The sequence below is a fragment of the Vanacampus margaritifer genome, chromosome 6 (genome assembly GCF_051991255.1).
Source record: "Vanacampus margaritifer isolate UIUO_Vmar chromosome 6, RoL_Vmar_1.0, whole genome shotgun sequence".
Classification (NCBI taxonomy): Eukaryota; Metazoa; Chordata; class Actinopteri; order Syngnathiformes; family Syngnathidae; genus Vanacampus; species Vanacampus margaritifer.
This window is the reverse complement of record NC_135437.1, coordinates 24,881,068-24,893,257: the sequence shown is the minus strand read 5'-3', so window position 1 is coordinate 24,893,257 and position 12,190 is coordinate 24,881,068. Positions and strand designations below refer to the sequence as shown.

At 37.8% G+C, this 12,190-nt stretch overlaps 1 protein-coding gene across 1 annotated transcript in view; it reads right to left on the bottom strand.

Moving 5' to 3' along the window:
- banp (BTG3 associated nuclear protein) overlaps positions 1-12,190 on the bottom strand; it is a 44,293-nt gene that overhangs the window by 28,978 nt on the left and 3,125 nt on the right. Inside the window, exons 2-9 of the mRNA XM_077569239.1 lie at positions 11,393-11,471; positions 11,199-11,311; positions 10,885-11,084; positions 10,714-10,794; positions 9,679-9,851; positions 7,651-7,890; positions 6,482-6,640; positions 5,026-5,147 (exon numbers count right to left, since the gene is read on the bottom strand). Of these exons, the coding sequence (XP_077425365.1) occupies positions 5,026-5,147; positions 6,482-6,640; positions 7,651-7,890; positions 9,679-9,851; positions 10,714-10,794; positions 10,885-11,084; positions 11,199-11,311; positions 11,393-11,462 (1,158 nt within the window). The 5' untranslated portion in view covers positions 11,463-11,471. The remainder of the gene's footprint in view (positions 1-5,025; positions 5,148-6,481; positions 6,641-7,650; positions 7,891-9,678; positions 9,852-10,713; positions 10,795-10,884; positions 11,085-11,198; positions 11,312-11,392; positions 11,472-12,190) is intronic.

The window sequence follows — 12,190 nt, the reverse complement described above, 5'->3', positions numbered from 1 at the left end:
AATTCCGTTACAAAGCCATCAACATTTTCAACATCCTCATTGTCTCCAAACATATTTCTTAACAATATGTCACTGTCGACTCGTTACACTGACTCTAATTGTTTCCGCGCTGTCGTCAATCGCTTTTTTTTTTTTAATTTCATAACTCTCGCGAATCTGCACCAAACATAAACGCTCAAATAAAATTCCAGGACATGCTACGAGGCACACATCACCCTCTCGTGTATATTCTGACGCATTTCATCAACTAATACACCAAGAATTGTTCAAAACAAAACCACATATGCGTTCTCCCGGGTTTAAAGGGAGAAACGCAATGGAAAGTGTTTCCCACACTATGTTAATACTTGGGCGGGCCACCCAAGTAAATTGGCCACCCCACAGGAAGTTTTCCAGAAAATCAATGAAAAATATAATTAAAAAGAAAACAGGATATACCGCAAGTAACTTGTGGATCGTGAGGCTAGAGCAGACGTATTAGCAGGACTGAGACCCACCTGCCATCCAACCCCCCTCCCATTCCCCCGCCGTAGTCCACCCACCCAAGTAGATTTCAAATCTGTGGGAAACACCGAGAGGAAGAGGTTGTGTAAAATGTAAATAGACAGGATACAAGGATTTTCAAATCTTTTTCAACCTACTCAATTGAATACATTACAAAGACAAGATATCTATCGGTAATATGTTCAAACTTTTTTTTTTTTTTTTTTTGCAACTACTCACTGATTTTGGATTTGATGCCAGCAACACGTGTCAAAAAAGCTGGGACAGGGGCATGTTTTACCACTGTGCTTCATCACCATTCCTTTTAAGACCACCAAGGTCTCTGTTGTCCTATATTGTGCTCCCTAATGCACCACACATTTTCAATGGGACACAAGTGTGGACTATTGGTAGGCCAATTTAGCAGTCTTTTACTACAAAGCTTGGCTGTTGAAACAGGTGCAGAATGCATCTTGAACTTGTCTTGCTGAAATAAATACGGATGTCCCTGAAAAAGACATTGCTTGGATGGCAGCTTATGTTGCACCAAAAGCTGTATATACCTCATCTGTCTACATTAACGGCACCTTTACAGATGTACAAGTCAACCATACCATGGCCACTTACAAATGTAGGATTCATTGTTCATTCTGCGACGGTTGAGCGGGATTTTTTTTTTTTCATTTTACGATAGTGATCAGTTATTTTGCTAGTACATTGATGGTTAGCTATGTTTATGTAGACACAGCCATGCTAAGTAATTGATCATTAATACTTAGCACTATTTTTGCATCACTCATATTGATCAATTGATTATGGAAGCCTCCCTTTCACACACAACAGAAGCCACTTGCATGTAGTGCCTGTACTGGAGATTAAAGGTAAACCATCAAAATAGTGAGCTCTCTTAATATCACTACTGGAACGTTTAAACATTATATATAAGCTAGTGTTGTTCCGATTCCCATACCCAGTTTTGCCGTATCGGCCGATGCCGATACCCTACTGATACCTAGGGGATTTTTTTTTCCAACATGAAAAAGCTGCCCTGCCATTGGTTCACAGCATTCAAGGGCCAATAGGATATCTTGGCTTGGCATGCAGTGAACACGTCACACATCAGTGAATGTCGTACACAAGCAAGACACAAGCTGCTGCATCCAAAGTCCTATATTAGAAATAAATGGTATCGGTAATGGTATAAGATTTAATGGTATCGGCATGTTTTAATGCAGTATCGGGACCTCTACCTATCGGTATTGGAACAACACTAATATACATTGCATTGTTAAAGACAAATCCATTATTAGTTTTCACACACCTCTGCTTACTTTTAGTATCAATGTTTTTAAGAAGGGTGGAATGCAGTTTGATGTCACACTATCTTGAAATCATATGTACTGTACATATTTTGTGTACAGTATGTTTCTGTAAGACCATATGTGATTGGCAAGCAAACACAGAAAAGTGTTGTTCTTTAGTCACCACATTGTTGGGGTGTAAACCATCTAAGCAAAACATATGCAACCATCATTGGACAGCCAATGCAAATGATCAAATATCTAAATATATATTCCTCAATGCTGCAGAGCCAAGGAAAAGTAATGATGGGAAAGAAAGATTAGATGGAAGGGAGAGCAAAAAAAAAAAAAAAGCAAGCACTGCATGCCGCATATCTTGTCAGTGTTTTTTGGTGGATACCATGAAGGTGGTCAGAAATACAAAAATAAATATTAAATTTCCATATGTAACTGACAGCCAGAAACATTTATCCCTCACTAAACAAAATCAGTTGCTCTTAATCAAAAAGCAATGTGAAAGAGATCTTTCATCAGTTAAAAAAAAAGACAATCACTCCACAGAGTAGCTTTGAATGCTAACAATCTGATGTCAATTAATATTAGCCAAACAGCTATAGAACTGTAGAAGATCAAGAATGGTGGGATCATGATACTACCTTTAACCAACAGCTGGACTTCAGCATGACATAAAAGGACAGATGCTACTGATTTGTTTGTATTCACATTAAATAAAGAAATATTTGAGAGGGATCACATCAGAAAAAAAATATATATATTTTTTTAAAGATCAAGATCTGCCGTTGGCTTTTTGTTTTCTAACATCTGTACATAAATATTTATGTGAATAGTTTCTGACAATATACCATTGTCACTTCTAAAAGCACATTTTTGTGTGGTTTGAACATTCTGACCTACACAAAGAAAACTAGATAACCAGAACCAGACACTTCCTGTTTGTCAGCCCACCTATCATGATGCAATGGTCGGATTATAAACTTTGACCCTAACAGCTGCAGCAGTTACCCTGCGCCAACCCTGAAGATGCAGTAGATTCCTGTTTGTTGCTACACTGTGTTTGGGTGGCAAAGTCAGTATGTGTTTATTAAAAACCTGCACTTAGTAAGACTTGAAAGTAAATTAACCGAATTGTCACGCAGTGTGTGGTGTTTGACACCTAAAGTGACCGAACGACCGTGGGCCACCGCGCACACACATCATTTGTTACTTTTTCTATTTTTTCACAAATCTTTATTATTGGTCAGTCCCCACCATTGTTATAGTGGTTTTGGAATGTTCATTATAGTTAGTTTTTATATCATTTTTTAATTTTATTTTTATATAATTCGGGTATTTGTAACTCATTCACTCTCAGCCATTTTCACTGAAGCAACCCCCTTCGCTCCCGGCTGTTTAACTGGATTTTGACTGATTTTGCAAGGCCCACAGAATAATGTGTTCTATTGCTATAAAAAACATGGACCCTACCAAAAGAAAAACTGGAGTCTTTTCTTTCATCAGGAAAAAAACGTATATTTGTATCTGTTTCCGTTATGCAGCAATTATGATTAGAATATAGCTAAATCTCATCATTATTCACAAATCTGTTTAAAACAGTGGGGGGGAAAGCTTTTTGCAATATGGCCCTGGTTGATCTCTTACACTCTGCTGCCACCTGCTGGCCGTTCTTGTAATGACTAGTAACTACAATTGCTTCAAGCATTCTCTTCAGTTCAGAGGCTGCATCAAAGCCTTCTTTATGCTCTAGCACAGGGGTGTCAAACATACGACCCACGGGCCGAATTAGGCCCGCAAAGGAGTTTAATCCGGCCCGTGAGACGATTTTGTGAAGTAAAAAATGTTGTTGTAACGTCGGACCAATTAATCAGTAATCAAAACAAATAAATTCATAATTTCATAAACAGCCCTCAGATGAGCAATGCAACTTGTACATGAAATCGTCCGGGATGTCATTATTTTACATGCAACCTAAAGTTAGGGTTTGTTTAATTTTTATTTATTAATTTTTTATCATAGACCAACATAAACGTGTTAAATACGACACAAATCAATTACTGGTAACACAAATAAATATGACAAGGATTAACGTCCTTATAACTTCATTAACTGTGCCACACAATGCATTTTAGAAACAATATGTCTGCAAAACAGGTAGATTTAACACGTCCATGTTATTTTTTGGAACCATATGATTACAGTTGAGCTCCGTAATTTAGGGCTGGCCCGCAAATAGCAAAAATCCGCGTATAATTGACGGCAATTGTTTTTAAGTTATATACCATTACTTTACCGATACGGCCCACTTGGTTATATATTTTCCTCTATGCGGCCCCTGAGCTAATATGAGTTTGACATCCCTGCTCTAGCTTCAAAAAAAAAAACATATAAATAAGTCTTTGGGAGAATGGTAAGATTTAAAATGAGTTTTCAGTTGTTAGTTTGTATTAATTAGTTTTTTTCAAAAATGCATCATTTTAGTTTAGTTTTTTATTAGTTTTAATATTATTATTTAAACTTTTATTTTTTTTACTTTGTGTATTTTAAGTGTATAGATTAAAAACTAGTGTTTTTCCAATACCGTTTTTTGGGTCCCCGATACCGATTCCGATACCCAGCCGATACCATACCGACACGTACGTTTTTTTTTGTCCTCAATATGAAAAAGCTGTCCTGCCATTGGTTCAGAGCAATCAAGGGCCAATAGGATATCTTAGCTCGGCATGCAGTGAACATGTCACATATGAGTGAATTGTCGTGCATGAGCAAGACACAAGATGCTGCATCCAAAGTCCTATATTAGCGTCAGAATTAATGGTATCGGCGTGTTACTGATTAGTACTCCCCGATACCGTTAACCACTGTTTTAATGCAGTATCGGAGAATCTGCTGATACCAATGTCGGTACCGGAACAACACTATTAAAAACACATCTTCGTCAGTATTGTAAAGTAAAATTTCATTACAAATATTTTAAAAACAACCATCCACAAATCAAACACATGTAAAACAGTCTACAGATTTTGAATCACAATAAGCGCAGTGCCTAATAAATACTGCTTCTAAAGTTAGATGCACAGTATAACAATCCTAACGTTGAAACATTAGCTGGTGTTACCATCACTTTTTTGCCAAGTTGCCATTTTTTTTATACAGTACATTAACACTCCCATAGAGATGACCAATTCAGAGAATGATCAAGGGAAGACAAACTACTGATGCTCACCACTTGAACTTGTCCATCCACTCCAATGTGGTGGAACTGGACCTGCTGATTGGCCAGTGTGTAGTGCAGGGTCTGCTGGGTGGCTGCTTCTATGTGGGTGGATTCTTCTGAGAGGCCTCCCTCTGTTACAAAGCAATACTGAAATTACAATGGCACCTTTGTGCATGTGTGAGTGGGTCACAAATTTACACACATTGAAGACATCTCCTAATTAAATCCTCCATTCTGTATTCAAGGGCATATTAAATGAAAAATGTTCATGGTCTTAGTCTGAGCGTCCTGCTTTTTCATATCATACAATTGTGAACAAGGTTATTTGTATTGTACGTGTATACAGTGCCAGACATTTATTTATACAAACCGTTATTCTTGAACTAGTAACCCAAACGATAGACTGGAGACTCTAAACACTTCAAAAGCCTGACAACCCTGAATGGATCAGTCATTTGACCCACGACAGCTCATTAATAAATGTCAAGAAACACACATTCTTTTTTTTTTTTTTTCTAGGAGAGCTCAGTATTGTTCATTCGATTTGACATCATCATTGCTCTCCTTTAAAAAAAAAATAATAATAATAATTAATTAATTAAAAAAATTAATAAATGTTTTTATTTATTTATTTTAAATATATACATATATATATACATATACACACACATATATATATATATATATATATATATATATATTATTTTTTTTTGTATGTGGGTGAGCATGTGTATGTGCGTGTGTGTGCGTGCGTGCGTGCGAGCGTGTGTGTATTCATCAGTTCACCTAAAGCCCATTAAAAAAAATCCCATACTAATAATATAATATAATAATAAATTGCCAAATGCAGAAACATCAATGTAAGTTATCACGATGTAGTGGCTCTCGCTAACAGACAGAATTAAGTAACCAGAATTAGGTTAAAAAATTCTATATACGTAGACCATGTTTCTATAAATTTTGATATTTGGTTTTTATTTGAGGCAGATATTTTTTTCCATTCCAAGAAACACACATTCTGATAATTGTCCAAGTTCCACGTGTGCCGGACCAACCGTGCCAGGCTTTAGCCCACCTCTTTCAAAACATGCCAGAGGAGGGCAAGATTCTAGTTTCCCTGACTATGAATGGGATAACTGGCATAGAAAATATCTGAATGAGTGAGGAAAAAATGGGGGGGGGGGGGGCAGGGAGCCAGTAGGAGTATGATGACAAAGTCTGGAGGTCACATTGTTTATTTCCCTGGGAAGGGTCTGTTCTGTGTTGTAAAAATATGACCCCACTTGCATCATTTACTGTATGTAAATAACATGATCTACTTTGATTTGCCAGAAAAATAAACCTTACCAGAGGAAGTGTGGAAACTATCCTTCTCTGTAAGTCATAATTGCTGCTACACACACATTGGCCATAACGCCATCATGCAAGACAAAACCAATGTCATGTACGTTTATCTGTACATTACCTGAGCCTGACCCACGGGGTGTGCGTTTGGAGAAACTCTTGACAGCCAAACTCTGACCCCGCTGCTTGCGTCTCCAGGCAGTGCGACACTTTGAGTCAATGCTTTGTTTGATGCGATACCAGTCGGACTCGGAGATGCCAAATTTGTGGAAGAGGTGGCCTACAGAGAAGCAGAGAGGTCTGAGATCTTCTCATAGAACACATATGAATCCTTCCTTTGGATGCATAAAAAGTACTTTATCCTGTTACAAATAAAGGGCATTAGAATGGACAAACTCTTAAAGCTTCCCCAAAGTGTTACTGTTAAATGAAATAAAACAAAAGGAATTAATGACTTTGTCCTTCACCTTCAAGTGTTCCTGCAGTCCTATCAAACATTGTTCCCTCTGGAAAACAAGTTTAGATGAAACTGCAGCTATTAGTGGCTGCCCTAATGAGCTGTTTGTAGGATTTACATCTCAAATCTACATGAATGTATACCGCAGTGAAACTGAAGGTTATCTGCAGAAATGTCATAGGGGGGAGCCCTTTCGCACCCGTCGGGACAAGTTCAGGCTCCTCCTCCACCTGTGCTCTTTCATTCTTTTTCCTTTTATTTTTTAGGAAGGCTATCAACTGGCTATGTCCTAGTCGTTCCAGCATACCGTTGTACCCTCGCACTAATCTGATATATACTCCACATGCATGTGCAAAATTCAGTATGTAGCCACAGGATTCAAACGCAAATCAAAGAGCTCACAGACTTGAACGTGACTCTTTTCGGATCATTCTTCCAGACATGTGCTTGTCATTTAGAGTCTGGTATGTTATAAAATGTGTTGCACATTAACGCTTGTGTGCAATGATGAATGCATGTTGTTGTAACTCACCATGGGAATAGAGACTGCAGCCTATTTCTGTGTTCAACTCAATGCTGCTTTGCAATGTCAGGAGCGTAAAATATGGCAAGTTCTCGGAGTTCATTTACTGATTCAAGGGGGTAAGGCTTTAATCCTTGGCTGAGTGAAGGTTTATATGCATTACTTTGATATACAATAAGCTTGACACCAATCATGCAATGTTGGTACGGAAAAACACTGCACTGACTCATGGGTCACTGTGAAGTCATTAAATAGTAGCACCGGGACATTTTCCAAAAATGAACAAAATCAAGCAAGTGGCGGGACTCACAGCGAATGCCATAAATCATGAGCGGATCCAGCTGCTTCTTGCTGTGTTTGCCCTGTCCAGAGAGGTTGGACATGGCCTGGACCTCCCGATGGAAAAGGTAGTCCAACAGCGTGAGAGCCATTTTTTCTGCTGTGCGGCAGTTGGACGAGATATGGAGCATGTCGGCTGGCGAGACTGGACAACGGACGCGCATCTCGGGGTTGTTGTCATCGCCTAACCATGTGCCCCCTGGGTAGTCTTCTGGAAAAACACAAACAAAAATGCATTGAAACCACACACATATAGCTGTCCTTAGCAACAACATCAATCATTTCAGAAAACTGTAATCAATCCCACTGTATTAATGAAAAACTGCTTAACTGATACCTCACGGGTAAGAGGATGTGGTATGTCTCTAGTAATACAACAGCACCCTCATGTGGCAAAAAGCAGAAGTGCAATTTCAGTATGAGTGTTGAAAGTATGAAACTCACAGCAAAAACACACAAGTACAGTTTGAAAGACTGAAAGCCAGTGCGTGTATTCTAACTAAGAAGGTCACTTTTAACATGATACTTCCCTTTAATACAAAATTAATAATAAAGAGCCATGGGAACAAATTTATCATGAATTGTCTTAATTTTACACAAGTAAAAACATCCTTCAGTTGAGAACTTCGTGAAAACATTTAGTGTTCGTCAGAGTGAGACAGGAACAAATTTGTATATTTCCTCCTCTAGTGATTAACAACGTAAAAGGAATGTGGAGGAGTTTCAGGCTGTAAAGAGCGAGGACCCAATCTGAAAACCAACATCTGCGATGGCCAATCTCTTAGATGGCGCTGCATCAAAAGCCATCATTCATCCCAAGCTGATATAACCACATGGGCTCAGGATTACTTTGGCAAAATGTTGACTATAACTAGAATAAGTAGTAACATCCACAAATGCCAGGTAAAACACGACTGAGTCCAGACATCCTGTCGACTACTTCCCAGCCTCGCAGTGGAAACTTGTTTTGTCGTTAAACAAATCCATAATTCAGGTCTTTTTTTGGAAGAAACTGAAGCAATGTAGTCCAAAACAAAATGAAAAGGATCATCCTGGCTGTGACCAACAACCCAAAAGGCCAAAGTCTGTCATGGGATAGAGCTACCTTTGGTTAGTGCTTTTGGCAAAGGTAACTCAAACTTCAATAAAACACAGAGGATCTTTATTCTATAATTCATCTGACCTTCTTCTAGTTTGCTATTTTTACATTATGGTGATTTTAATAAGAGTTGACACAGATAGCATTACAAGTACACACTGTATTGAAATGTATCCCTACGTAAGATGATTTGTAAGTTGTATCTTTAGCCAACCATCTGTAACTATAAGTAATATAATAACGGTAAAAGCTGCTCTAATGTTGATTTGTGATGACTGAATCCAGCACATTTTTAATATCACAGTATTACACACATTTTATTAATGACTACTTGGCAATGATCATACTGCCTAATACTAGGGGTCTTAGAAAAAAATCAATCCGGCAATATATCGCAATATTACAGCGCGCAATTCTCAAATCGATTCGAGATGCGGCCGAATCGATTTTTAACCATCAATTTTTTATGGGAATATTCAACAAAACGTCTTATTTAGGATTAGGATTCACACATTAAGCATGGAAGAATGTTAAATGAAGGGAACATTCAGCCTTAATATTTGATTTCAGTGCTGTTTAAACATGAAACAGACTGCAACCTGTTTGTTAAATGCAGTGGCTCAGTTATAAGCCTGAATTTTCAGATAAATAAATACATTTTCATACAAATCTTACAGTGTACATGTACAAGTATACTGATTAGTATTTTCTAAATTTGAGTTAAAAAAAATGCAATAATCAATTTATAGATTCGTATCGGGATTAATCGGTATCGAATCGAAATTGTGACCTATGAATCGTGATACAAATCGAATCGCCGGGTACTAGGCAATTCACACCCCCTACCTAATACAGTCTTTACATGCACTATGTGTCCATGGTGAACATGTGATGTCTTACCCTCTGAGTTGAGAGTGATGAGTGTGACATTTTGTCCGTTTTGCACATTGTTGGGTTGGCCACCATTGGAAACTGAGTCGCTAGCCTCAGAGCCGCTATCTACTTCCTCCTGACTCTCCTCAGGGCCTGGCACTTTTACCAGGATTGTGTTTTGACGCTTCTTGGCCACCGTGCTACAAAGAGACAACGCATTTTCAGTGAGGCAGGTAATACACACAAAAATATAAAATATAAATATACTAACAAATAAATAAATAATAAAATATAAATATACTAACACATAAATAAATACAATATAAATAGACTAACAAATAAATAAATAAAATATAAATATACTTAAAAATAAATAAATAAAATATGAATTTACAAACAAACAAAGCCTACTGTAATCCACTTTTCTTTTTCTAAACTTTATTCTCACAGGTTGTTTTTTTTTTTTTTTTGAAAACCTCATGAAAATAAATTCACACATGGGTGTAAATAAGTATGCATTTTACTGAGCTCCCACTGATGGCCTAAACTGCTGTACTGGGTCGACAGACAAAAGCAGAACAATATGGCAAGTTGGCAACCAAGGTCAGAGTAACAGCAGGTACAATGTGTGTTTACAATGAGCCTGTTGTGGATACAGTCTTGTCTATTGTTGCAGATCACACACATGCTTGCTTGGTATATAAAATACTTATTTCAACTTTCCACCAGTAGAGGACGCTAAAGACTGTGAAACATTAGTTGCAAGTCTTAAACTGATAATGTCTGAGAAGAAGATGGCTAAAAAAAATATGTGGCCGTGCTGTGTATCTTCAGGGCAGAGATTCTGTTTGGACCTGTTTTTGTAGCCAACTCACTTTTACTATTTGTTCCCATCCCTACAGAGTAGGTAACAACCAGCAAATTGGGGGGGGGGAGTGAAAACAGATTTTGAAGGGCTCTTTTCAGGGTGAGTATAATACTGAAGTGTGTGTTGTTCATGAAAAAAAGATGCTACTTCCTGGCCACTTCTTCGAATGTAGTATAACACCACAAGCAACTCACTTGCTGAGCAGGTTTTCTAGCGAGGGATCTTCCTGCTTCATGGATTCACTGCTCACAATCACATTTGTTTGTGGAACAACACTACGGGGGGGGGGGGGGGGAGGAGTGAAAAAAAACAAACAGTGTTGATACATTGGAAATCTCCATTTCTGCAAAAATCTAGATGCTTACCATCGCACTTTGTTCCAAGTCTGAGTGGCACCCTGGGGTGACCCAGCAACCATAGGAACTTGGATAGAATTCTTGGCACAAGGCACCATGCTATCCAGCTTTTGTGCTAGAACCTTACATGTGGCGTCCAGAGCATGCAGCTTGGATTCAATGCCTTCCAATCGTTGGCTGACTGATGCAGTGAATGAGACCATCAGGTTCTGAGAAGGTGGTTCCGACACAAACGGTTCCCAAATGTAAAAACAATAAATTACGTCGTAAAAAGGGAAAAAAAAGGCTTTGAACTGTGTCCATAGTAGAAAAGCTGAAAATACCTTAAGATAGCCAATGTCCTGGTTGTTGCTGCTGTTCTCTTGGCTGCTGCTGAATTTTCTCTTCTTCTTCTGAGGACTTGCCTCGTGTTGTCCCTGATTGTCCAGCATGTTTGCTATGATGCAAAAAAGACACAATTGGACTAACAAGCACAGTTCAAAAGAATGTTAATATCTTTTCATATCGCTCTCAATACCTGGTCGGCCATCTGAGTTAAAATCCTCCACTGTTATTTGTACAATTTCTTCCAACTCCTCTTCAGACATAGCTCAGGGCTAGAATAAGATAAAATAAGATTTTTAACAGAGACCTTCTCAACGTCACCCTTTACCACACTTTTATATAATAGGGTCACATTGAGGAAAATGTGACCAATACAAATTCAAAATGGCATACAGTATTAGGGGTGTTAAAAAAAAAAATCTATTCGACAATATATGGCGATATTACAGCACGCAATTCTCGAATGGATTCAATATGCGGCCGAATCGATGTTTAAATTATTTTATGGAAATATTCAACAATACGTCTTACTTAGGGTTAGGGTTCACACATTAAGCATGGAAGAATGTTATATTAATGGAACATTAAGCCTTAATATTTTTATATCAATGCTGTTTAAACAAGAAACAGATTGTTTGTTAAATACAGTGGCTCACAGTTATAGGACTGAAGTTTCAGATGAATAAATACATTTTCAGAAAAATCTTACTGTGTACAAGTACAAGTTTACTGATTAGTATTTTCTAAATTTGAGTTTTTAAAAAATCACAATAATCAATTTATAGATCCATATCGGGATTAATCGTATCGGATTGAATCGTGACCTATGTATCGTGATATGGATCGAATCGCCAGGTACTAGGCAATTCACACCCCTATACAGTATGTTCATGAATTTAAAGAATGCGGTAGCTAAATTTGAAGAATCGAATTGAATATTTGAAAGTTTCCATAGAAGCGAATGAGAATTAAAGGAAATAAATCTGCAATA